This window comes from Penicillium crustosum (assembly GCF_028827405.1).
Source record: "Penicillium crustosum strain IBT 35664 chromosome Unknown utg000002l_segment0_segment0, whole genome shotgun sequence".
Taxonomy (NCBI): Eukaryota; Fungi; Ascomycota; class Eurotiomycetes; order Eurotiales; family Aspergillaceae; genus Penicillium; species Penicillium crustosum.
Genome location: NW_026623123.1, coordinates 7,760,578 through 7,786,302, shown reverse-complemented (window position 1 = coordinate 7,786,302; position 25,725 = coordinate 7,760,578). Strand labels below are relative to the sequence as shown.

Genomic DNA, 25,725 nt, shown 5'->3' with positions numbered 1-25,725 from the left:
AACAATCAACACTTCTGTCATCGCGCAGAAATTGGGTTCTTTTCTCGAAAAATAAAATCAATGTGACCAGGGGGAAAAAGAAGAACCTTGGAAGAGAAGAAGAAAAAGAAGAAAGTCTCGAAGTGTCTGGAAGGTTGAGAGAAAAAGAAGGGCTCTCTGCGGGGAAGGGGGCCGGAAATGCGTTGACAATCGGATCTGCAGATGTGAATTATACAAGTTATACGGAGTACGGATTATGGAGTATGGAGTACAGGGATGAAAGAAAAAAAAAGGTATGGATATATTTACATATATGCTATTTATTATTATATGTGGAAAAAGGGGTCGTAGGGCTATTTACTTTAATTGTCGAATGGCTATCTCTTCCCTATTGGCTTGGATTCGGCCAATTTAATTATCAACTATACATATAATATATAATATATAATTATATATTTAAGTTAAATACATATATCTCTCACAATACAAAGAGTCTTGAGGTATTTAACTCTTATGCATTTGGCATATCTGACTGGAGTTAGACTGTAGTTAACTACAAACGTAGTTAGTAGTACTATTATTATACCTTGAATTACCCCCTAATAACGACTATCATGACTATCACGATATTATTAGCTTAGAAATTCATTGGCCCTCAGACAAAAAACTGTCCGAAATTGGTATTGACTAGATACGCTTTTTCTTGAATACTTCTTGAATTTCTAATCCTTGTCAGGGTATCGACATATCGACATGTCGACATATTTATTCATACAATATTACTTGAAAACGAGCTTGTATTGACTGCAGACGTCCACTAGTCGGTGTCCAGGTGGGTTTTGACAGGGGTTATATAGCTGACTAGTTGATATAGTCTATAGTCATTTCTTCAACGGATTCCCACTTTCTACCTATCAAATCACCAACTTGCAATCGTCATATTAGGGAGACCAGAGGGGCGCCATGTCTCATCAAAGCACCAGATCCAGATTTTCCCATCCGCGGGGAATATAACAAAGTCCCCGTCCCCTAAAGCCGAGGTGCAAAACTGCTCATGTGGAAAAACCACTCTGTGTGAGGGTTCGAACCGACACGCTTTGGCATCGTGGACAAGTGAAGGATCTGAAAATTCAAAGCCAATGCATAATATTGTTTTTCCTGAGAAGTGGGAATTCTCAAAACAGTAAATCAGGCCACGACCCTGGGTCGAATAGTCTAGGTTGACGTGAAGACTCCTGGAGTTCGGCTCTGGGGCGTGGAAATGCACAGTAATCCGATCGTTTGCCTCGAGTGAAAGAGAAAGTGAGCCAGACTCAACCTCATCTCGCAGAGGAGGATCTTCTGTAGGATAAAGAGTCCTCCTGTGAGCTTCAGTCGTACAATTTCCCAGCAAAAAAGAGCTTTGACCGGGGCGCAGACACGCTCTGTACTTTGGTATGGTGTCTCCTGGCGTGTATTTAGACCCCCATAATTCGTCGTGTCTGAAAGGAAGCTCTTGATATTGTTCCCAGATGCAGACAAACGTATTATTATGGATAGCGAACTTCTGGGTCTGCAAATGATGCGCTTCCCATGATAAGCCAGTATATTCCCATAATTTAGTGTTGTTACCATCTTTTCTGCGGACGCAAACGACGGAGAATCCATCCTCCTCTGCATGTAATGACAGCACAAAGATGAACGGCCCGGTTTTGATGGAACGGGCGACTCCAGAGTCAAAGTAGAAGTGGACTACAGAATCCTCGTAGCTCAAGATGACTGTGGATCCGATAGATATGTAATGACCAAATCGCAACGAAGGAATGCGAAAAGACTTGTACTGCTGGTTACGCACGTTCCAGACATGACAATACCTACACTGTCCAGTCAGAAGTGTATTCAACACAGTGGGATTGCCTTCCTGGTTACATACCCCCGAACAGAAGTTGCTGAGATCAAAATGTCCGAGACCTGGACGTGAGTAAACTCTTCTCGATTTGCCGTTGTAAGGGTTCTGTTTTCGCCGGTTGGTAGGTTCACCACGAAGATAGTAGTCCGACCTGTAGATTCTTCAATCCATGCGCATACTCCATTAGAACAGCTTATGGCGTCTCTGTTTGGTGCGTCGTCTATATCGGGAGACGAGTCATAAGGAACTTCAACCACGACAGCAGGCAAGCCCCTTTCCGCTCGAATTCGTTTTTTAATCAGCGCATTCAAATCAGCCGGAGTAAAATCGGGCTTGATGACACTTTTTCCCATGTGATATATGATTGCAGCCGTGATGACGATGGGTGAAGAGAGCAATACATGCCATCGTTTGGAGACCTTTATAATACAAACATGTCAATAGACGTCACAAGTATCCCAACAGACGATGGCATACTCTTCGAAGGAGAACAAGGTCGGCTAGGTCCAAGTACTTTACTAACATAGCCACCAGTTCAAAAGGCAGTTTGCCGAGTAAATCACATTGGAATGTCATCGTTTCGAATCTGCTTTTCACTTCTCGTACCTCATGAGGACTTAGGTTATCAAGGATTTCATTGAGCCTGTTTATATTAGCGGGTTAGAGCCGACTATAAACTTTAGATGTGGGACATACACCGCTCGCCGGCTTGAGTTGTCGCGGAGAGCCATGAAGCCCGCGAGAATGGGTTGGGTGGTTGAGTCCATATTGGATCAAATCAAACGGAAAATTAAGATAAATGAAAATATTTCCAGAGAAATATTGTTAAATGATAGGATTATTTTAGGGGGTCTTTCCAGGATTGCACCTGGGCAATGGGCTGAGGTTGAAGTAAGGTGGTAGCTCTGGAGGTGACCCTCGGGGCTGTGGACTTCAGTACATAAGCGACATCTGGGGGCTCAACATTATACAAACCCCTTAGAACCTCCCACGTTTCTTCTTTTCTTCTTTGTTTTATCCATCATGGAGTTGTTATAGGATTTTATTATTCCTTAAGCTCTGCTAAGCTTTTAAGGAAGCTCAAAGGCCGCGAAGAGGTTTCCATACATGCCATGATCCTAGGACGCTGCCGATGCTCGACCAAACTAATAGACCTACAAGTAGGGAATGTCGCTCATTGGACAGGAAAACTCGAAGAATATACCTAGGCACGGCTGAATCCAAGCTGTTATAACTTCTACTATAGAGATCGGGAAGAAGAGGGATCATCCTCCATTCAATGTATGAGAAGCAGGGTATCTATGCCCTGAATCTGGCAAACAAGCACTCAGGTCTGCAAGCATACAAATCTGCACAATCAGGCATCAGTGGGATGATCTAACACAAGCCATTCTCACTCGAAGCATCTACCCTACATATCATGGACTTTATAAGTTCTTCACACTAAACAATGAGAGATCAATATATCATCTCTCACACATCCCGATTAGGAACTGATCTAGGTCATAGAAACACTCAAGAATACAGTGACAAAAAGAAAATAAATGACACAGGAACAGGCGCAAAAGCATTACAAAGATCTCTCTAAGATGTCACTGCGGCGGTTCGGTTCGGTTCGCTAGCCCCAGGAAAAAGGCAAATGAAAATGCTCCCTACCCTCTCTATCATTATAACCAAAAGAGTGAACACTCTTTAGATGCCGAGGGTGAACTCAACACCGACGTCGATCTCGCGGGCCATCTTGACGACCTTGGAGAACTGGACGGACTTCTCAGCGGCGTTCTGGAGGTCCTCGATGGAGAAGATCTTGAGGCCGGACTCGTTGATCTGGAACCGTAAGGGATTTGGTTAGTTTACATAATAACGAAGAACGGGGGAAACGGGGACTATGATCATACCAGCTTGTGGGCCTGCTCCATGTTGGTACCCTGCAGACGGGCAATGATGGGGGTGCGCAAGTTCATCTCCTGGACGACGTTGATCAAACCCTGGGCAATGGCGTCACAGCGGACGATACCACCGAAGATGTTAACGAAGACGGCGGACACCTTGGGGTCGCTGGTGATCAGCTCGAAGGCGCTCTTGATGGCAGCGGGGGTGGCACCACCGCCGACATCGAGGAAGTTAGCGGGGCTACCGCCGTTAAGCTTGATGATATCCATGGTGGCCATGGCGAGACCGGCACCGTTGACTAAAAGCGAGAATTAGTATTGTGAACTTTGCAAGTGTCAACAGAATCCTTACCGAGGCAGCCGATGTCACCATCGAGCTTGATGAAGTTGAGACCGTGCCTAGAAAAAGGTAAAGGTTAGTCAATTTCGTTTTTGATTCTGCTTTTTTTTTTTTTCCTTTCAAGGCAACATACTCAGCGGCCTTGACCTCATCAGCATCCTCCTGGGAAACATCGCGCCACGAGAAAGCCTCCTTCTGACGGAACTCGGCGTTGTCGTCGAATCCAAGCTTGGCGTCCATGGCCAAGACCTGGTGATCGGAGGTCTCGGACAGGGGGTTGATCTCGAGCTGGGTAGCATCGCGCTCCATGAAGCACTTGTAGAGGTTCTGGATGGTGGACTTGGCCTCCTCGATGCACTGCTCGGAGAATCCAAGGTCGGTGGCGATAGTGCGGGCGATCTCGTCAGTCACACCGACGTGGATATCAATGGGGGTGGTTGTGATGGCGTCGGGGCTCTCCTTGGCGACGGCCTCGATATCCATACCACCCTGGGAGGATGAGACGATGACGGGACCACGGGTGGTACGGTCAAGGAGAACAGCGAGGTAGAATTCACGGCGGGCGAACTTGCGCTCGCAAATGTAGACCGAGTTACAGATACGGCCGGCAGCGCCGGTCTGCTTGGTAACGAGCTTGTGACCGATCATCTGGCCAGCGAACATCTTGGCCTCGGTAGGACTGTAAGGATATCTATCAGCTTCATTGTTCCCGATCTGTTGTCGGATTTGTTCAACTCACGAGTAGATAACGCGGACACCACCCTTGAGACCATTGTCGAACTGACCCTTACCACGGCCACCGGCGAGAACCTGGGCCTTGATAACAAGATCACCACCACCTGAAATGTAATGTTCAGCGAGCGCGTTCAGAGAAGGAAATTAGCAGGGTGTTCTTACCGATGGACTTGGCAATAGCCTCGGCCTCTTCGGCGTTGTTAGCGACCTCACCCTTGGGGACACCGACACCGTACTAGATTGTTGATCAGCGATCCCGAGTTCCTTTTTTTTTCGGGCGACCGAAGGACGCAACGCGGGTTCACGTACCGACTTAAGGAGCCTTGCGGAGAGGTACTCGTGGATGGAAAGGTTTCGCTTCTGCAAAGCGAGTCTGCTCTGGATGGAGGGTTGCTATTGTTTATAACCAAAGTCAGCTCAATCACATAAAACGAGCGCGACCCGGTCGAATTCAGATATAACTCACTGTCGCAGCCTTGAAGGCCGCCGCAACGGGTCTACCGCGAGCAAGCTTGAACATGATGAATTAGGATGAGAGAGGAGAGGGGGAATTTGTAGAAGGGCGGAGGTATAAAGCCCGTTTAGATAGTTGTTAAGGAACCGGGAGAACAGCTTTCTTTTTCACTTGGGGTGACCTTGCGCATTACGGTAAAATCGGGTGCCGTAGCCAACCAGCGATCGTTACTGACCTGACTCAGCATGGGATCGGGGACAACGCGAATATAACGGAACATGGCTATTAAAGTCGGTACTTCTCTCTACATATTTATATCGTTTGTTTTTATACTTACATATACATATACATAGAGATGTATATATCTTTTTAAATATTAGATTTTGTCCCAATCTGGTTCTGTATTACTACAGACGTGTATATACACCTCAACCCCTGCCGGGGGCATTTTTAATCTTCCATAGTTTGAACATTTTAGTCATAACCCGACCAAACAGCCCTGACCAAGCCCAACCACCCGACAGCATCCAGATCAACCAGCTAGCACGGCCCTCCCAGATCCAGTTCTTACCACCACGAGCCCACGGCCACAACCAGCGCCATGGAGCTGAGCCATACAACACTTGAGAAACGACACTGCGAGCATAGGCATCATTGGGCATAGCATTATGCTGGCTATGCTTCACACGGGTAAGATACTCGCTCTCGATAGGGGAATACAAAGAACCCGGCTGCAGAGAACGGTCGGTACGCGCAATACGCGATTGAACACCGCCAGTAACGATGGTTGTGACATGAACGCTATTGATCCTTGTTAGAAAACACAAAATAACCATCTTGAAATTTGGGGGCCTGTATTTAACGAACCCGAATGGAGCCAGCTCCACGCGAAGCGTGTCACTGAACGAGTGCAGTGCAGCTTTGGAGGCGTTGTAGACAGAGCCGAATACATATGGGATGATCTAGTTATTGTCAATAAGATGGGATCTGTGAAGATGGAATTGCTCTCAAACTTACTCCGGCAACAGATCCAATCTGCACAATAGTACCCTTTGCCTTGATAAGCAGGGGCAGGAAAGTCTGGCACATAGTAATAACCGCGAAAAGGTTGGTCTCAAACGTTTGGCGAACCTCTGCGAGCTCTACTTCCATGGCAGGGACGGTGTAATCTGCAACAATCAGTACCTATTCCAAATGATTGACGCCAGAAGCCGCGACAGCGAAGTTACATACTCCGACCACTATTAGATATTAGCCAGATGAACCATCCACGGATGACATTTCAAACGATACTCACGCGTTATTAACGAGATAGTCAAGACCTTTGTCTCCGAGTCTCTTTTCGACTTCCGCAAAACACAACTTCACGTTCTCCGGGTCATCGACTGTAAGGCTCAAGGTTTCAATACCGAGGTCTGCCAGATCAGAGATAGTCGCCGCATCGCGAGCGGTAGCCAGTACGCGCAGTCCATTTCGGTTAAACTCGCGCGCAAGGGAGTTGCCAATTCCACCGGGGGAGCATCTACGGTAGATATCAGAGACTGTTGTTGGTATCTATCCGAGGTTGCTTATCACTTACCCCGTGATGAGCACCGATCGACGAGTGTCTGTCGTTTCCGACATGGTTCAGGTAGAATATAATAGACTATAACAGATTTATAGGTTTGGAAGAAAAAAAAGATCCACGATGTGATGGAACAGCTGGCGATGGTAACTACAACATCTGCTAGACAGGTGGAGACCAAGCAACTGCCTCGGCCCTCCCAGTTTCACGGGCATAGCAATGAGCCCTAAGCCCTATTGCCTGTTTTGTCTTTATAGTATAAAAAGTGGCTTGGATAAATGAATTGGATTGCACGTTAACAAATCGGAGGATAGGTTGAAGTAGATTGCTCCACCTACAATAAAGCTTAGGACTTTGCACCATCTCGAACACATTCCCGATATTCCCGAGAATCCACGTACCTAGTGGTCTACACTGTTCACCCATCAAGACAACCAAATGGAGACAGTGGAAAACAGGAACATTGTTCAAACATGATTAGTTCCTATATATAAGCAATTAAACTAAACCGTCCAGTGGCCCCAGATGCGTGCCGATTCTCAGAGCCGAACTGAACAAGTAAGACCATCCGTGCCGGATAACCGATATTTGATATGTATTCGATGGGCGACGGTGGGATTTAACGACGCTGAGGGCATCAAAGCGCCCAAAACCCCCAGCTATTCACAGTGTTTTATGTATTGGAATATCAGCAATCTATTCGCCATTGCCACTGGTAGATTTCTTGCCATCGGTCCCCACATTAATCCCCGTCGATCCGCGACCCAACGTCCTGTCTGTTATTCTCTACAGAGCTCTCCAGCCGCTATCGCTATTGATCAAAGGGCTTCAACAGAGATCCAAAATTGTATATTATTTTTTCCTATGCTAGCATCTTAGCCTTTTGTGGTATCACGTCTTACCACCGCCCATGTCATCATCCGCAAGCAAGCAACACAATAGATATCCCGAACGAGAGGGGAAAAGCTCACACTGCCCACCCTTGTATTCAACCTCGTGTGCACTCACTGGGTCAAATCGCAGCATCCAGTGATGGCCCCTGAATCCGATTTACCCCGGCATATGCGAATTCCCGGCGAAGACGGGTACCGAACTCCAACGATAGAAGATGCCGAGCGGGCGCTCTCGGTCCTCGGAACCGTTGAAGAAAGTCCCAGTGGTGGGATTCGCGAGGCTCATTCATCTGCCTTAGATGCTGCACTGCAGCGAGCCTCTTCGCGGGCTACTGTGAAAACCAAGCCGGATAAGGAATCCACTGCATGCCGAGAGTATAACGGACTGGGCCTGTTTGGGCTCAAGCGCACTGTTTCTGGGGAGCTGAGCTGGAAGAAGCGCATTCGTCATGTTACGTGGGCATATTTTACGTTGACTATGGCTACTGGTGGGCTAGCTAATGTCTTGTATCAAGGTCTGCATAGTCGATCTCATTCTGTTCGGTGGAACATGGCTAACAGGGGACTAGTTCCATTTCGGTTTAAGGGCTTGGATACGATTGGGGTCGTTGTCTTCCTGGTTAATATCGCTTTGTATCTGTTCATCTGGGCTCTCTTGTTTGTTCGGTTCTATCATTATCCATATACGTTCAAGGCATCGTTCAAGCACCCAACAGAGTCTCTCTTCGTGCCCGCATCGATAGTATCCTTCGGCACAATCCTAATCAACGTATCGCAATACGGGCCCGAGAACACGGGTCCGTGGTTGATGCGCGCAGTCTGTATTCTGTTTTGGATCGATGCCACTCTAGCTGTGATGTTCTCGGCTGGAATCTATCTCCTCCTTTGGTCGACGCAGACATTCACCATCGCGCAGATGACTCCTATCTGGATTTTCCCTGCTTACCCGATGCTGATCATTGGCCCACATGCAGGGATCCTCAGTGCAAAGCTGGAACCGTCGCAGTCTTTGCCGGTTATCATTGGCGGCACGACTATCCAGGGAGTTGGTTTTTTGGTTTCATTGATGGTTTACTCGGCCTTCATCTACCGACTGATGACGCAGAAGCTGCCGAGGGAAAATATCCGTCCTGGTATGTTTGTTTCTGTGGGACCAAGTGGATTTACGGTTGCGGGGCTGGTGAATATGGCGGCTGGGGCGAAGAGGTCGTTTCCGGCCGATTTTATGGGCAATGGGGAGCTGGCTGCCGATGTGTTGAAGATTGTTACTGATTTTTCGTGTCTTTGGCTTTGGGGGTATGTTCGGCTTTTTGGTTGTTTCTATCTACTCGGCTAACTCTTGTCTAGGTTGGCCATCTTTTTCTTCATCATTGCAAGCGCAGCCCATTGGTCGGCGATTGGACATGGTCGCATGGTCTTCTCAATGACCTGGTTCTCGTTTGTCTTCCCTAATACTGCCTTGATTACTGCTACTTTTGCTATTGGCAAGGCATTCTCCTGCAAGCCTATTGAAATTGTTGGGTGTGTGGCGATACTACCGTTGGTGTTGATGTACTTTTTTGTGTGCTATATGATGATTCGAGCCATTTTGACGCGACAAATCCTGTGGCCCCAGAAAGGCGAGGATAGAGATGAGGGTGGATTTGAGATTCTTCGGGTTAAACCTGTGGCTGCGGCAGAGGTTTTAGGGCATACATAGATAGGTGCACAATATATATATATGGACAACACTTATTATATATCCATGTGTGTTCTATATAAAACCCACAAAACCCTAACACTTCGAAAGAAAACATAAGTTATTATAATGTCTATATAGCATAAATTCCAATACCACCTACACAAAACAAAAATTAATAAAATAAAACGAAGATATATTATACTCCGTATATAACTAGCAAAAAAAAAACAAAAGCAAAAAAGAATGGACCCGCCGGGAATTGAACCCGGGACCCCCGCAAGTCACTGTTGTAGTGCGAAGCGGGTATTATACCCCTAAACCACAGGCCCATTTGATGAAAGATTGCGCTTTTATTTGTTATTCGACGACATAGAATATAAGCTGCATACACCTTGGGCATTGTATGAAGAAGGAGATATCACAAGTCATAACCGAAATATGTTCAAATGAGAATGAGTTGATATGTACTATAATTTGCCATAACCTAGATAAATATATGAAACACTACTATTTCACAAAGAGCTAATGTATATTTGGAATTCTATGGCAAGATCTTACCAAGCCCTAGAGTATATAGATTGTTTCTTCCCCACCTCTCTGCATCTAAACCCATCTAAACATGGGAAGGGACTGAGAACCTTGGAGCGGTAGACCGATGATCTTATTAAAATCATATTCCTGGAAGGTGCAACGTCCCCAGCGAGTATAACCCCCCTCGCCCCCCTGGAGCTCCTGCCCCGTCAATGTACGGATCATGGACACCATTCTTCCTGCGGCCAAATTTCACTTGGCCTCAACCGATGCAGTTAACAATATGTCAAACGACACCTGAAACCCCAGCTCTTCCGTGCAAAACGAGACGCAGAGTGTATGGTCTATTCCATGAGATACTGTATCAATTTTCCAGCTGGTTATATTCATGGTTCAACACACCATTCAATTCAAGCATTGTACGATTGCCATTTGGATTGGTCTTAAAGTAGACAGATCGAACGAGTCCAGAGGAAGCCACCGCGATGCAAATGGCGCGAGCTGCTGGAATGCCTGTTACTAAAGTTTTATCTTGCGGGGAGCACATTTTATCAATATTGATGACAAGATTACCCGAAACACCACTTGAGAACTCATTCGACCCTTTACAGGTTGAACTAGAACAACCGTGGCTCTTCGAGCTGAAAGAATGTGTCACCTCTATGCGTACTTGGTCCTCGCCTTATACCCCAAACTAAAATATTTGCTCTGTTTTGGGTACCTCGTTACGAAGCACAAGAGTGCCTAACTATATAATGGGTCCGCTTACAGATGAAGAAGAACTTCACAATTCTCTCTTAAGCCCTGCCTCTGGATATGGCTTCGATTCAGCTGCAGAGTATACCCAAGCTTTAACACAGGCAAATATAATTCGCAAATACCCCCATCGGATTACTTTCACACATAGTGACTTCAAGGCTCATAATATTATCCTCGGAGATGATGGCCATCTATCTGGTTTTCTTGATTGGGAATCTGCGGGGTGGTATCCTGAATATTGGGATTTTACGACTGCAATGAGATATGGAAAGAACAGCTGGTGGTATCAGGTGGCTTTGTGGATTGGTGGGGACCAGTACGATGGGGAGTTGGCCTGTGATATTGCGCTCAACTCATTGACAGTTGACTCATATGTAGCTTTCTGACGAGTGATTGATCTCAGAGTGTGTTATTTTCTCTGTTAATAACTCCATATGGTGATACAATAGATACAGGGAAACTAGACGGCATTTCACCGGGTAATGGGGATGAATAGTCACCGACCTTGCCGTAAGATTCATCTAGCACACCCAGGTCGAGATGAACCAGGGCAGAGGTATAGTGGAAGACAAAGAGTTTTGTATCCTAAAAACGTTATCTGCCGTTATAGTCTACAAAGCTACATAAATTACCACAGAAATTTAGAGAAATCGAACAATAAATTATACAAAAGTCAGTCGGGGTATCGAACTAATATGTAAAGAAAGAAAAAAAAAATAAACAAAGAAACAAAGATCATGCCTGCCATTTAAGCATCCTCCATCACGGCATCCTTTGCCGTGATCACAGGAGAACTGCCGGCGGAAGCAGCCGAGCTTCCGCCGGAGTTACTCCCACGCTTCTTCTTCCCCTTCTTGGGGGACTTTGAGCTTTGACCACGGCGGTGGTGGTCAACCGCACCGCCGGACAACTTGCGGCCACGACCGGGCTCCCGCGACGGCATGTTGAGAATTATCCGGGGGCCGCCCTTGACTCCCCCCACGGAAGTTGGAATCTGTGGGACTGGGGGAAGGTTCAAGGGGCTGACACCCCGGTGTGGAGTTTCCGCGCGCGTCATACTGGTGCTCTTCCGACGGGAGGCACCCACAGACGGGGAGGCCTCGCGCGCGGCAGCAGGGAGGGTCGTGGCCGCAGTGGTAGTCTTTGGGGTTTTCAGGCCCTTGCGGGCCTGGCGTCGTGGGGTGGCAGGGCGAGGGGTGGTGGGCACGGGGGTTGGCTCCTTGGGCTTGCGCGCGCGCAGCTGGCGCCCCTTCTCGGCGGGGAGGATGAGGCCGAGACCCCCATCCTGAGCGCTCTGCTCTCGTCGCTGGCGGTTCAGCTCCGCCGGCCGGCAGCTCAGGGTCTGGCGGCCATCGGGAATAATGAGCTTCGAGAGCTCCCCGGTGGCCACCGCCCAGCTCACTTCCGGCAAAGGGGCGGCGACGATGTTGGCATCGAGGTCCCCGGTGGACCTGCGGTCTCTTCCGGGGGCGACAACCTTTGCTGCAAAGGACTTGGTGGCTGTCAGGTAGGTGGCGGCACTCTTTTTGCGCCCTTTGCTGGGTGTTGGAGCCATGATGGCATCCAATTCTCTCAGATTATCCTGAGACCACCACTCACTTTTGAACTCTGAGTTCTCACTCAGACCTGACAGATGGCTGAGCACACCAGAGGACAACGCGCGGTCACTGTAGCCGCCCTCGAGAACGCTAATGACGCGCCCTTCCACCCCGAGGCCTTCCTCTTGTGACATGCAGATGACATCCGCAGTGAACTTGGCGTAGAACTCAGTTGGCACCTTCACGCTGTGGCGTTGCATGCCATTGCCTTCCCACTCGCTGGCATCAAACCCAGCAGAGATAAAGATTGCCGCTTTGGGAAGTGGAGCATTCGGGTTCTCCTTTCGTTCTTGGTTGAGTTCTGTCGTGCGCTCGCGAAGAAATGAGCGGGCTTTGGTGAGTAATGCGTTGTATTTGGTCTCGTACAATTTCCAGAACTCATCAAGATCGGCCCACTGTTGGAGATGAATGTTCCAGATGGACTGATTGTGTGCTTCGACGCACAGGCTGGCACCCATGACTTTGTCACGCTCGCCATTCTCGCAAGGGAAGGAGTTCACATCATGCAAGCTGTAGTAGCCAATTGCTGCTTTGGTATATAGGGGTGCGTCTTCATATTCCTTGAATTTCGTGGCATCGGCTCTGGCCAAGTCGGCCTTTTGTGTTTTGTTGAGTAATTTGGAGTTATGATCGTATGCGATGTCCTGAGACCCATCGCCATGGTGAAGATCGAAGTCAAGGATCGCAGCGTGGGTGAGACCGTGGGTTGTAGCTGCATGGGAAATTCCGACATGAACGTTGTTGATCCAGCAAAAGCCGGATGGGAAGTTAGCTGAACAATGGTGACCGGGAGGTCGAATGCAGACGAATGCACGCTGGATTGGACCAGACTTGAAAACAAGATCCACTCCCTCGCAGACGCCCCCCAGGGCTCCTTGGAAGGCATTCACAGACTCCGAGCATAAGTAGAGGTCGTTGGCATTCAGGGCGGGACCACTTGTCCCGAGGCTGTCGTCTTCTTCTGTCCGTTGTCTAGCAAGTTCGTTTCCATCCATGATGAGTCGCGACTCTGCAAGATCCCCCATCCATTTCAATTCTGACATCCATTGGGTACCATGAACATCCGTAACAGCAGGACTAGACAGATGCACCTTGCGATCGGTCTTGATAATTTGAAAAGGGGCATCAATCTCGTTGAAGCTCGAACTTAGTTTTGATGCGATATCTGCCGCATATCGAGAGCCGAGGAGAACATAAGCTGCAGAGATGCCCACAGCGCAGGCGCGGATGCGCTCTGGTCTTTCGACAATTCTCTCGAGAGTTCGCTTTGATGCTTCAAGTTGGGAGTAACGATGGCCATAGCAGTCGTCGTGAACAACAACAGCAGTTTTAGTGTTGACATTACCAGATTGGTGTAATGCAAACTCCTTGGAGAAGTGCTCAGCGGCGATAGACGAAGCAGTCGGAATTGGAGCTTCTGGGGCCGGGCTAAAGACAAGGCGTGCGGGGTGCATCGCGGGTGATGTTGCGATGGGTTGAGACCCCGCAGAGGTGAATGATGTGCGGCGTAAAGGATCAGGAGTTGGAGAAGAAGATTTGAGCGGTTGCGATACGGAACGAAGAGACGCAGTGGACTTGCGCTTTTGGAGTGGTGCAATTGACTTGCGTCGTTCCTCTCGATCAGAGACAGAACCAGCTGTTTGTGAGACAGATTGCACAGGTTGCTTTGATTGTAACGAAACAGTCTCAACAGATTGACCTGACTGTAAAGAGACAGGTTGGGTGGGCTGTAGAGGAATAGCAGGTACAGGTCGAGTGGGTTGAACAGATATAGGGGGAAGATAGGATGGAACAGGAGAGAGACGAGGCGATGAAGGCAATGGAGACTCTGTCGCCAGAGTCAGGCGATTCAGAGAATCGACCAATTCAGAATGCGTCTCATCGATATTGTTGTTCTTGACACCATTGTCTATGAATAGTGGCGGGCCCTCCTGACTGGAGGGGTGTTTGTATTCCATCTTGCAGATACCGACTCTGCTACAAAGGGCCAATACACGATGTCTCTTCTCATTCAATAAGAAATCAAAGGCGAAAGATGATAGGTCGAGGTTCGTTGAATAGGCAAGGGGAAACAAAAGAAACAAAGAGACAAAGGAAGGGTGGGGATTCACATGTTTGGGTTAAGCCACATGGGGCAAGGGTTCGGTCGATCACCAGACCATAGAACAACGACATGCGAACATTCTTATATTTCTACAGCTATTTCTATTGTTTCTATTGTTTAAATATGTATGAATTTAATGATCTTCTTTGATCTCATTGTTTTAGGTACATCATTTTATTCATAGCTTTTGTAACAATCCACAACCATGCTTCATGCTCTCTCTGCGTCTACTAGACCTCGTCTCTCATATAAAATAAGAATAAAAAGAATTCAATAAAGACAAGAATCGAATTTCATGCAGATCATCTAGATCATTGCATCCACGTGATGGAACACTGTAAACCCGCAGAATTCCATTTCCCCAAGATCTAAACCAAGACCCCGAATCCCGAACACCAAAGCTGTAAAAAAGACAAGACAGAGAATAGTGTAAAAAAATAGTCAAATGTAAATGTCGTCACTAACGCGACCGCAGACCCCGCCATTGATACCACTGATACCAACGACGCCCGAAAGAATCTTTTTCACCAAGGGAATCTTCAGATCGGCGGCGCACCTTATGCTCCTTCTTGCGGGTCTCCTTCTCGGACTTGAAGCCACGTGTGGCGTGCGAGTTGCAGAAGCAGTGCATATGCACGGTCTCAATGCTGACGCCTGGGCAACCATTCCGGCGGTGAGCGGCGCAGACATTGTTGCCGGCATCTTCTTCGCATTGGCACCATTCGTATAGTGTGAAGTATTGGCGGCACATGGTTGCCTTTGTTGTATGCTTTTCTTCAAAGTGGTAGTTGACTGTTGACTGCTGCGGGGTGTCCCACAGGTACCCGCAGTGCGTTTTGGTAGTCGAATAGTAATAGGTGCTGGACGATGGTATGGATCTCGAGGTGGTTTCAGAATACGTCGAGCAGAGTGAATGTGAGATGGATATTGATGATGGTGTATTGGCAACGAAATGAGGATTTCAAATGCCCAATATTGTACCGGAGTAGCTAATAGAGCCTAATCGGAAATTTCGGGAAAGTATGCTTTGTAGCTGATGATGTCGAGATGCTCGGAGATTTGAAAGGCTTGTTCAGACCAGCTGAAATGAGACGTGATGAGATGGGGAGAGTTGAAGTTGAAGATGTTAGGGATCAGCAGGAAAAAGAATCTGATATAGAGGAGGGTAGACGAGAAGGTCTTTAAATTCTTCTAGGCTGCCTCATGTAATGATGAGTAAATAGTCATTGACCGTGTCTATGAATGGAACCACGGCTATTGATTGGAGCTGACGTCAAAGAAACCTTTTTGATTATTATGCCCAGGTGGTCCACAAGTATTATTATAATCATATTATTACTCTGTGGGCTTATATATCTCATTAGTGGGCTTATACCTTGCCTAGACCTTACCCCATCCGTCGGCTGAGAGCTACAGGTTACATCTGACACCAAGTCGTATTCTCGCCGAGGGATGGGGCTTGGTACCACTAATTTTTGCCTTTGGAGAGGTATAGTCTAGAATTATGTCGACTAGCCACTCTTAATTAACCATTTAGGCAGCAAACTTGGCGCCCTGATGGGGACAGGGGGTCACAAGGTGAGGTAATGAAAATGGGATTGGCCTTTGAAGAAAGCGAGACCGAAAAAAAAAACCAAGGCGGTTATTGTCTTGTTTCAACAGGCTTAACAAAGGCAGTGCCAGAAATAAAATCATGCAGAAACATTAAAAATAGAGATCAAAATCCTGCATCAAAGGAGGTAGTTTGAAACTTCACGGCGACAAAGTTGATCGACAAGAACACCCGAGAGCCAGTCAGCCCTGACAGGTTGAGACGAACTGGGGGATCCGCCCATACCCGGCGCTCCGCAGGGGTCTCTTTTCCGAGCATGCAGATCCGCGATTGGAGCAAAGGTCTGTCTGGCTTGCCGCCAGGATCTCACATCGGGATATCCTGCCGGATGACTTGTCTCGTCTAGCGCCGAAGGAAAAAAAATTAGAGTTTGAATGTCATTGAGATTCTTCAGTAAATCGAGATAGATGACCTCACCGTCAATCGTCAAGGACGCAAACGGAAAAGTGAAATAAAGTGTGAGGCGCATGGCCTGTGGCGGTGCAGCATGGTCACGTGTGTCGGAACACCTTCCGAGGAAATTGGTGCCTGAGGCTCTCATAGAAAGCACACCTTCTATCCATAGCTCGGATTTAATTTACATCAACTCAATTGATTGAACATATCATTGCAATCCACACCTAAACTCATACTTAATCCCCAAACTCGCAATACCGAGTTCTCAAAAAGGACCACACCACCCCAACGAATCGATCAATATCAATAATCACAATCACAATCGCCACAAACACCAACAACAACCCCACCTTACCTGAAATGACAACCAACACACCGTCCGAGACTCCAACGATGACCCCGGCAACACCAGCACGTGCCAGTGCACTCCTCTCAAACCTAACAGCTGTGCGCGCGCGAGTGAACACAGCCGCCCTCCAATCCCCAATTCCCAGCAAACCAATCCGACTTGTCGCGGTCTCCAAGCTCAAGCCCGCATCCGACGCACTGGCACTGCACCAAGCCCCAGGATCGCAACTCCACTTCGGTGAGAACTACCTTCAAGAACTACTCGAGAAATCGCGCCTGCTACCTGCAAGCATTAAATGGCATTTCATCGGCGGGCTGCAGAGCAACAAATGTGTGACGCTTGCGCGGGACGTGCGCGGGCTGTGGGCTGTGGAGAGTGTGGACTCGGAGAAGAAGGCGAAGTTGCTAGATAAGGGATGGGGTGAGAGGGGTCCTGAGATGGCGGCTACGAACCATGACGAGGATGGGAGGTTGCGCATCTATGTTCAGATTAATACGTCTGGCGAGGAGAATAAGGCTGGTGTTGAGCCCGCTGGGGCGGCAGCGCTTTGTCGATATGTTCGGGAACAGTGTCCCCGGCTTAAGTTGCAGGGTTTCATGACTATCGGGGCTATTGCGAGATCGCGGATGACGACGGTGGAGAATGAGAATGAGGATTTTATTTGTTTGAAGGAGACGAGGGATCGAGTTGTTAAGGAGCTTGGGTTGGTTGGGGATGAGGCTGAGTTGGAGCTTAGTATGGGCATGAGCTCTGATTTCGAGGGGGCGATTGCTCTGGGTAGTGATCAGGTTAGGGTTGGGACTACGATCTTTGGGGATCGGCCGCCGAAGGCGGAGGCGAGTGTTGTTTGAGTTTACGGGCTGGGGTGGTTATGAGTTACGATTTCGTGGAGACTACATGTAGACTTTTAAAAAGTTGGGCTTCTCTAGTGGTTATCACCACCGAGAATGTTGATCATTAGGTGTACCGTATGTATAACACTTCTATTTGTTGCTTTACTGCCAAGGTTATACACAAAGAGATGTGATGTTCCACCAGGAACACTTGCTAATATTTTACTTGGTAAACCAATTAGAGATATACATGAATGCTTCCATATGACCTGCAGACGCCCTAATCGAAGGCTTCGTCTGCTCTCATGCCCTGCGCCAGCCTCACCTCCATCTGTCTGACCAGTGACTGCGGGACCTCTTCTTGAGTGGCACGAATAGTGACGCGATACATCTGAACAATAGAGTTAGCAAGATGAAATGAGTTGGAGTAGTTCTAGTGCATACCTTTTTCTCGTAGTTGGGCTCCAGCCGCAGCAGACAGCCCGTCTTACCACCCTCGAATTGGTACACGGCACATCCAACAATGTTTTGAGAGTTTGGATCGACACCTTCCAAAATCTTGAATGCGAATCCCTCGACAATCTTCCGAGTGAATCTCTCGTTGATGGTCTTGTTCTTACTCAGCAAGCCAAAGGTCTTCTGGGATTCCAGCGGGCCACCGCCAATCTGGCGCCATCGCTTGAAGAATTCATCCGCTGATAGAGACGAGGATTCCATGTAGCGGTGCATCAGCACAGGCAGCTGGAGTGTGTAGGCCTGGAGAGCACCGGCCAAGTATGAGATACGGATGGTAGGTGCAGCCGTGAAGGGGCCATGGGCGGTGCAGAACAGAGTCTGCTGTGTCTGCCCGGCGGCCGGGATTGTTGGTTCGGGTAGGTTCTTTGTGTCGATCTTCAATTGAGGAGAGGCCGGGTTGTCGATGGTGGTTGTCAGAGAGCCAATGGGGTACGTGGACTTGTTGGAGATGTAGATCTTCACGACACCCATAGGACCGCGGTACTCCGAGCGCAGTCCGACCTGGATCTGTGCGTCTTCGAAAAGCACACCCTCGCGCAAGAAGAACAGTCGGTTGTAGCCGATGTCCCATTCTGGAGTCAGATGAGCGGCGCTGGCCATGTTGGGAGCTGGGGCTGATGGACCGCTGAGATCCAGGCCTGCCAAGTCGCCCGATGCACTGGCCGCATTGGACGCGGTTGCCGGGCTGGCTGGAGTACTGCCGGACCCAGTGCGCGTGCCATGAACGATTGTCGTGAAAGTGCGTTTGAGACCGGTGTTCTGTGCCAAGAGCATTTCCTGCTTGTCCGCATTCGCGTCCTTGCCACCGATAACCCAGGTCTTCTTCTCACTTGCACCGGCCGTCTTCTGGTGTAGCCGGGAAAGGAGGATGGAGGTTCGCTCCGAGAATGGCGGCATCTCATCACAGACTGTTCGCAGCAGATCGTCGGTCGGGAGAGTCGCCAGCGACAGGTACTCAAATGCTCGCTGCTGCAGTTCGGAATCGGGAGAATGGCTGTACAGGCGGAAGATTTGCAAGAGCTGAGGTTTGATTTCGGGGAACAGATTCACGAACTTGACAAACGACGAGAGGATCATGGCCCGCGCGTTGTCGGAACTGGAGAACATCTTGGCCTGCAGGGCCAGGAATTGCTCAATGGGGCTCGAGCCTGCGTTTTCGGCGATTAGATGGCCGTACTCGCCCAAGACATAGCAACCAATTTTAACCAAGCTTTCGTGACAATCGGACTTCAGGTAGCCCAGCAGGGTGTGTGCTGCGTAAGCTTGTAATTCTTCGTTGTTGGTCACGATCTGGATCACTCGTTGCCATACTTCGTCGTTGACATGTTCGCCTGCCAGTGAAAGCAGTTTCAATGTCATGTCGATGTACCACTGTGCATCGGCAGCGTACTTCTCGGTAAGAATGGCGACCTTGAGTACCATTTCCTCTCGAATGGCATAATCGGCAGTCTGCAGGTATCGCAGAAGCTCGTTAACAATAGGGCCGGCATTACTGGTATCGCACATGCTGTATAACAGGTCCAATCCTTTGCGACGAACACTAATGTCACGGTCTCGAAGTGAGCCCAGGATGATGTTCTGGTGCTTTTTAATCGGGTCAAGGGTCTCAGCTCGAGCAGCGAAATGGGTCAGCGCATCCAAGCCAAGGTATCGAACGTTGGTCTCCCGAGACTGAATGTATTTGCCTAGGCGGGTAGAGATTTGCATCATGAGGGTGTGCTCAGAGTCGAGGTGGATAAGGAGGTTGATGGCTTCAAAGAGAATAGCGTTCTGGGCATTGTTCTGCTGGACATTCTTGGGAGTTTCCATTGCAGCTTGCATCATCTGGGAGAGAGATTCTCGAATGATTTCGCGAACATGGCTGTCCTCTGTAGTTATGTGTGAGAAATTGAGTTATAAGGTGTCACGGCACTACACATACCTGATGGGGGATAGTATTGCAACAGGCGCAAGAACTTAACCTGGATCCATGGACATGGTACACGGTAATAGAGGTAGTCCGGGGCGATATCATTGTCAACCACAATCCGCTTCAATCGCTGCGCAGCCTTGACATAACAGCCTTTGTATTCTTCTGGCAAGTCCTGAGCTAGCGCCATGACCAAAGAGGTGACGGAGAGCGTTACTCCCATGTCAGGGTCATCCATGATCGATATGATTCTTTCGGCCCATTCGTTTCGCACGATGCCGGGGTATTTGCGGTACAACCGAAGCAGTGTTAAAGCAGCCTTCTTTTTGACGAAAGCTTTGGAGGTACTGGAAAATGTTAGAATACTCATAAATAAAACAAGGAACGTCCCAAACTCACGGCGAGATGAGCAGCCTGTGAACTTCCGATCCGAGGGCTTCTCCAAGCTCTTTGCCACCGACGTTGGCCACGGCATGCAGAGCCAAGCAGTTATTCAATTCATTATGATCGAGCAGATCCTTCCGAATACTGTTGACAACCAAATGAAGCAACTCATGCTCTTCGTGCAAAAACAACGTGACAGCCAAGTATCCGATCTGCTTCTCAGAGTACTTAGGCGAAGAGATCAAGTTAACGGCCTCAAGATGGCCGAAGTCCACATCATAACCCTGAATGTAGACATATAGCAATTTGCAAACATATTTCTTCTTCTGGTAACCATTCAGATTGCCAGACTTAAACTTCTGCCGAATATTGGCCAGTTCCTTATTCACGCGCTTCTCCTCCAGTTCTCTAGCGCGGGCATTCCGCAAATCAGCAATGAACTGCACAAGCCCTCGCATGGACGACATGGCGACGGTGATAGTGTAGTGTATTTATCGGCCCACCGACGTGAAAAGAATAGACGACTATGGTATGGCGGGGGTTTCGGTCGAGGTGCGCCCTCGCATGCCACGCGGGATTATCACCTCAGGGGGTTCGCGATCGGACGCACAACGTCACACAACCATGTCCCGGTTATGCTGGTGTGTGGATTATGGGGCATTGGCCGTGCAGCGTGGCGGGTGATGGATTTCCGGCCTCGTGGAAGCTCCTTGGAAAACAGGGGGTTGGGTGTGGTGTGAGGGAGTTGAATTCTGGGGGAGCTTGTCAGCAGTGGTTGGTTGGTGTGGGCCGGAGGTATCCGATTGAACCGCAGCAACATACAGAATAGCGTCCAGTTTAGAGATCCTAGGATAAATAAGCCGAGCAACACGCGAAGTCGAGATGAGTCCATCCCCGTAACTTGTCCGCTCCGTATTTCATTTGGGTCACTTCCGCTGTCGATCAGCCAGGGTTCCGCTGTGGCGGTGTGTGTATGTGGCGGCGGAGGAATACTGATCCGATGTGGCAGTACAAAGGGTAAGTATGAGTTGTAGTTTTATTCATTAGTCTAGACAGAAAACTATATCTCAACAGACTGATTCCATGGGTATAAAAAAATACATAGTGAAAACACTCAGGAAAGAGGCTAGTTTATAATTCTCTCAACATATTTCCCTCGGCCTGCATCTTCCCTTCCAAACAAGTTTTGAGGCTCGATACGTTGTATCAAGTCTAATTTAAGCAGTATATAGATTTTCATTTTAAAACCACCCCAGTCCATTTCGATGGGTTTTAGTACACTGAACAAGAAGCCTACATGTTATTGTCGATTCTTCGCATTTGGTATTTATATATGTTGTACGGAGTAGTGAAAATTGGATAGTATTAATGTCTCATTTCATATCTCATTCAGTAGTTATTGATAACCCCAAACAACCTCAACCAGTAAAAATGCCCAAGCCCAAGACGCCACGTCCCCATAAAAGGTGGGGATGAAAAATGCAATTATCAAAGCAAAGATATAAGTGAATCAAGACACTTAAGCACGGCCAGTGAAGTCAACCTCGAGGGCGGACTCCACAGCAGCGGCCTTTTCACAAGTGCAAGAAGCTAAAGTTAAAGTTAGCAGGGAATTCAAAACCACAAATCACATCGGTAGGAAACTAGAACTTACCCTGAGGACGGCTGCCACAGGCACAAGTCTCACCAGCAATAGCCTGGTTCTCGGTGACAGAGCGCTCACAGGTGCATTGACCAGCTGGGCGAGAGCCTATTTCGAATATGTTAGTATAAAGCTTCACCTGAATTATCAGAATAGTGGAGTTACATACGGCATGAGCAGCGGGGACCCGAAATAGTGTTCTCGGAAGAAGCCTTGTTGCAGCTGCAGTTCAGGGCGCTCTGCTGGCCACAGGAGCACTTGGCCTGGGCGGCACAGACACAAGTGCCATCATTGGTGGTCTTGCAGCAGGTGGTAGTAGGGTGGACCATTTTGTTTGATTTGATATGACGTCGATTTTTGAAGATTGAGAGGTGATGTTGATGAAGGTGAGGGAATTTGTGAGTTTGCAAGATTGAAGAAAGGAAGATATAGAAATGAGATTGTTTTGGAAATAAGATGAGAGTGTCTGAGAGAAAAAAAAATAAGACGCTGCTTCTACAAGTTGTTTTATACTCTTTCTGCATGCGTCAGAGGTGAGTGGTGATTATCAATTGGAGGGCTCTGATTGGCTGAGGGAGGTGGCGTCACGTGGTACGGTGTTCTGTTTTGGTGGACGCTGATTGGCCCATTGAAGAGACAAGCAAATACACGCCTCTTGAGTGGCTGGGCGATCTGGCCTGACGGTGGATGTGTTGAGGCAAGAAGAATTTGATTACTTTTGTCTTGATTCTGATTCGATGGGCAGGATTTGGATGACCTATGTTGGTGGGTAGCTTTGTGTTGGGGGGTTTTATAGGGGTATGCAAGCAAGGGAACTATTGATTAGTTGCATCGGGAGCTCTGACCTTAATGAGTCAAATTCCGATACTAGTACGGAGCACGGAGTACGGAACACGGAGTAAGGAATCAAATATTGAAATATTTATAGTGTCAGGAAAGTAGATCAAAGTAGAGAAATGTCAAGGAAAACCTGGTTTATGTGGTTCAAGTGAATTGTAGACTTGATGGTCTGTCTGCTTCTAAACACAGTAGCATCTCTATACCATTTTAACCTTTCACCCCGAGGCTATGCAGCTAGATCAGAAACAATTAACATTAAACAATTTGTCTCGCAGACAATGATCGCTAGATTCCAAACCAGACCAAAAGAAACGCGACGAAAATGGGAACAACAGGATAACAAATCAAACGAAGATGCAGGCAAATAAAATATTTTAGACAGTTGATAACACAGGGCAAGAAAATGAAAAAAAAAGAAACCCAAAAAACCAGAAATGATGAACGCTATGAGAATGATTAATGATTAAACTCGCTGATGTAGATCGCGGATCCTTGGTTAACCCAGCTAACCAGAAGCTGGAGGGAGATGGATAGGGATGAAGGAGGAGGCGTGGAAAGCAAAACGAGGATGTCGTATAGCAGACAAGTGAGAGCCGATGGTTTTTTTATAGAGCCCACTGTCTTGCTCCCCTCACTGCTGAATATAATTGGGGTAATTGTATGATGGCTCCGAAGTTGGGAGACTCAGAGTCGAGGCGTTTGCTTGTGTGTAGGGGATTGGTGTGCCCATTGGGCCAGCAGTGGTATCGTATGAATAGGGCCGATAGTCTTGTGCGGCCGTGACTGGCAGGTTCTGCATGGTGGCCATGGGTCGGCCTTGGGTTGGTAATTGAGAGCCCATTCCAAGAGTGTAGTTTTGTTGTTGGGGACCTGTAAGAAACAACCATGTTAGAAGATCGGTTGGGGAATTTCGACGGAAGGAGAGAAAACTAACCCAGATTGTTCATGTCGTAGGTAATGTGAGAAGCTTGGGTGTCTGTCGGCGACACTGAGCCCTCGAACGATTGCTGTTGGTCATAGGGTCCCATACCTGGATGACGAGGCATAGCGTATTCCATGGGTCGTCTCAGATATGGTAGACCTGGCTGATTTGGCTGCCCCGCGAAGCGCATGGGGTACCCCGCATATGGCGACGGATGGGCCGATGCATCGGACAAGCTGCTTGACCTGGTGACTGGGTAATCGTTGCGGATGGTTCTATGTAAATCGGACATGGAAGCAGACGCAGCAGGACGGAACATCACGTTCGACTGCGACATGCTGTCATTTCGTCCTCCGGTTGAGGACATGTAGGTTCCTGCTGTCGATGCAGAGCTGAGAGGTGAGACGAGATATTCGTCGTCATTTGGTCGGGCGTAGCAATCGGTACGCAGTGTTCTTAAAGCCCCGAAATCTGGATTTGGAACGCCGTAGCCTTGTGGAGATGCCACGGGCGTGACACCTGATTGTTTCCCCTCAAAGGGTGTGCGGAGAACTTTTGTGGTATCGAAATCGTCAGGAAGGGCCCGAGATTTGAGCATTCTCTCTCGATCATTCGTAGTGAGACGCTTGAGCTTTGCTCGTCTGACAGTACATCCCACGTTAGCCAAGGACAGACGATTCAGCTGGTTAAAACACCCTACCTATTTTGGAACCAGACCTGTACTTGACGCGGGGTCAACCCAGGGATTTCCCTCGACAGACGTTCTCGATGAGCCGCATCGGGATGTGCCTGGCGAGTGAACTCACTCATGAGAAAGCGGGTTTGGTTATGTGTTAGGCTATACTTCTGTCAGCAACAATGCGCTGTACTGCGAAGACAAAATGCCGTACCGAAAACGCTTCATCTTCTTCTTCTCCATCGAAGGCGATCTATTATCATCGCTACCCATCATATCCTTATCGTCATCAGGACTGATTGTCGATTCTCTCTCGTGGTCGTCTCTCAAGTCATGTGGGCCCGAAAACGAGGCACCCGTCTCTTCAGGATGATCTCCGTGCCCGACCAGGGGCTGAACAGTCGAAAAGCCCCGCTGATTCAGACTCGGAATTTCCAACTTAACACGTGGAAGTATATCCTGTTTCGCCGCCTCCAGCCGGTGGTTGACCGTGTCCCGTGAAACATCTCTCTCCAAATACGGCGCTGAACCCATGCTGACAGGCTGTGCCACCGGGTTATTCAAGGCATTCTCAGCCTTATAACCAGTCGGCTGCATCTCCACTGGACGAGCAGGAACGTGCACAGGAACCGGAACGCCAGGCTCCTCTTTCTTCTGCACAGATAGCCGTGGGGAGATAGTCCTAGGCCCTAAAGAGAGTCTCTCGCTATTTCGGGCTGATAGGTGAGATGAAACTGCAGATAGGGGCGAAGGAACTGGCGAAGATAACGAAGGCAACCAAAGGCAAGGGCCGCCGACTGACATGGTAAGGGTCTGGTTTGGGTATGTGTGTGTATATATGTGTGTGTGGCCCTTACCCACGATAGTATAAAACCAAAGACAAGATTCTCTTTTGAAAAGGGAAAAGAAGTAGAGTCAAGACTTTTCGTCAACAGAAACAATAGGAGAAATCCTAGCCCAAAAAGGAAACGGTCGAATCCCCCCGATATGAGACGTTGGTGGGTCTGATCGAAGCGCCGTTAAAAAAAAAAAAAGGGTCAGGGTTTCTTCTGCAATTTAAAGTAAAGGGTGAAGCTGTTTTGTTCCAGAATTCAGAGAAAAATAAGAAAGGGGATTAAGGGCGCCAAAAGGCATGTCAGGTGAAGAAGAACCGGTGTGTCTTCCAGAAGAGGAGAAAAGAGGGAAAAAACAAGGCCTAAACGAGGATAAGACGTCAAGCGGGACAACT

General features: G+C 48.3%; 11 protein-coding genes across 11 annotated transcripts; 3 read left to right on the top strand and 8 right to left on the bottom strand.

Annotated features, from left to right (window-relative positions):
- Positions 1-898: 898 nt before the first annotated feature.
- Positions 899-2,634, bottom strand: N7487_006441 (F-box domain protein; the record flags this gene model as incomplete). The annotated part of the gene is made up of 4 exons (XM_056874188.1): positions 899-1,832; positions 1,892-2,286; positions 2,345-2,510; positions 2,564-2,634. 4 exons carry the CDS (start codon positions 2,632-2,634, stop codon positions 899-901), a joined length of 1,566 nt encoding a protein of 521 aa, XP_056731908.1.
- A 925-nt stretch (positions 2,635-3,559) lies between these two features.
- N7487_006440 (succinate--CoA ligase (GDP-forming) subunit beta) lies at positions 3,560-5,354 on the bottom strand (the record flags this gene model as incomplete). Its single annotated transcript, XM_056874187.1, has 8 exons — positions 3,560-3,694; positions 3,766-4,058; positions 4,112-4,158; positions 4,233-4,778; positions 4,839-4,938; positions 4,997-5,069; positions 5,144-5,227; positions 5,301-5,354. The coding sequence occupies 8 exons, from the start codon at positions 5,352-5,354 to the stop codon at positions 3,560-3,562; spliced, it is 1,332 nt and encodes a 443-aa protein (XP_056731907.1).
- Positions 5,355-5,716: 362 nt separating this feature from the next.
- N7487_006439 (SDR family oxidoreductase) lies at positions 5,717-6,911 on the bottom strand (the record flags this gene model as incomplete). Its single annotated transcript, XM_056874186.1, has 6 exons — positions 5,717-6,089; positions 6,156-6,250; positions 6,306-6,457; positions 6,522-6,529; positions 6,586-6,810; positions 6,868-6,911. 6 exons carry the CDS (start codon positions 6,909-6,911, stop codon positions 5,717-5,719), a joined length of 897 nt encoding a protein of 298 aa, XP_056731906.1.
- Positions 6,912-7,914: 1,003 nt separating this feature from the next.
- N7487_006438 (tellurite-resistance/dicarboxylate transporter family protein) lies at positions 7,915-9,444 on the top strand (the record flags this gene model as incomplete). Its single annotated transcript, XM_056874185.1, has 3 exons — positions 7,915-8,260; positions 8,315-9,041; positions 9,093-9,444. The coding sequence occupies 3 exons, from the start codon at positions 7,915-7,917 to the stop codon at positions 9,442-9,444; spliced, it is 1,425 nt and encodes a 474-aa protein (XP_056731905.1).
- Positions 9,445-10,712: 1,268 nt separating this feature from the next.
- Positions 10,713-11,102, top strand: N7487_006437 (uncharacterized protein; the record flags this gene model as incomplete). The annotated part of the gene is made up of 1 exon (XM_056874184.1): positions 10,713-11,102. One exon carries the CDS (start codon positions 10,713-10,715, stop codon positions 11,100-11,102), a length of 390 nt encoding a protein of 129 aa, XP_056731904.1.
- A 362-nt stretch (positions 11,103-11,464) lies between these two features.
- Positions 11,465-14,272, bottom strand: N7487_006436 (histone deacetylase hosB; the record flags this gene model as incomplete). The annotated part of the gene is made up of 1 exon (XM_056874183.1): positions 11,465-14,272. One exon carries the CDS (start codon positions 14,270-14,272, stop codon positions 11,465-11,467), a length of 2,808 nt encoding a protein of 935 aa, XP_056731903.1.
- Positions 14,273-14,878: 606 nt separating this feature from the next.
- N7487_006435 (uncharacterized protein) lies at positions 14,879-15,169 on the bottom strand (the record flags this gene model as incomplete). Its single annotated transcript, XM_056874182.1, has 1 exon — positions 14,879-15,169. One exon carries the CDS (start codon positions 15,167-15,169, stop codon positions 14,879-14,881), a length of 291 nt encoding a protein of 96 aa, XP_056731902.1.
- A 1,617-nt stretch (positions 15,170-16,786) lies between these two features.
- Positions 16,787-17,626, top strand: N7487_006434 (YggS family pyridoxal phosphate enzyme; the record flags this gene model as incomplete). Its single annotated transcript, XM_056874181.1, has 1 exon — positions 16,787-17,626. The coding sequence occupies one exon, from the start codon at positions 16,787-16,789 to the stop codon at positions 17,624-17,626; it is 840 nt and encodes a 279-aa protein (XP_056731901.1).
- A 262-nt stretch (positions 17,627-17,888) lies between these two features.
- Positions 17,889-20,884, bottom strand: N7487_006433 (AP-2 complex subunit alpha; the record flags this gene model as incomplete). The annotated part of the gene is made up of 4 exons (XM_056874180.1): positions 17,889-17,999; positions 18,053-19,992; positions 20,046-20,380; positions 20,433-20,884. 4 exons carry the CDS (start codon positions 20,882-20,884, stop codon positions 17,889-17,891), a joined length of 2,838 nt encoding a protein of 945 aa, XP_056731900.1.
- Positions 20,885-21,904: 1,020 nt separating this feature from the next.
- On the bottom strand, positions 21,905-22,388 carry N7487_006432 (putative copper resistance protein Crd2; the record flags this gene model as incomplete). The annotated part of the gene is made up of 3 exons (XM_056874179.1): positions 21,905-22,007; positions 22,072-22,167; positions 22,229-22,388. The coding sequence occupies 3 exons, from the start codon at positions 22,386-22,388 to the stop codon at positions 21,937-21,939; spliced, it is 327 nt and encodes a 108-aa protein (XP_056731899.1). The 3' UTR covers positions 21,905-21,936.
- Positions 22,389-23,530: 1,142 nt separating this feature from the next.
- N7487_006431 (homeobox domain-containing protein) lies at positions 23,531-25,301 on the bottom strand (the record flags this gene model as incomplete). The annotated part of the gene is made up of 4 exons (XM_056874178.1): positions 23,531-23,769; positions 23,834-24,462; positions 24,522-24,659; positions 24,712-25,301. The coding sequence occupies 4 exons, from the start codon at positions 25,299-25,301 to the stop codon at positions 23,531-23,533; spliced, it is 1,596 nt and encodes a 531-aa protein (XP_056731898.1).
- Positions 25,302-25,725: the final 424 nt, after the last annotated feature.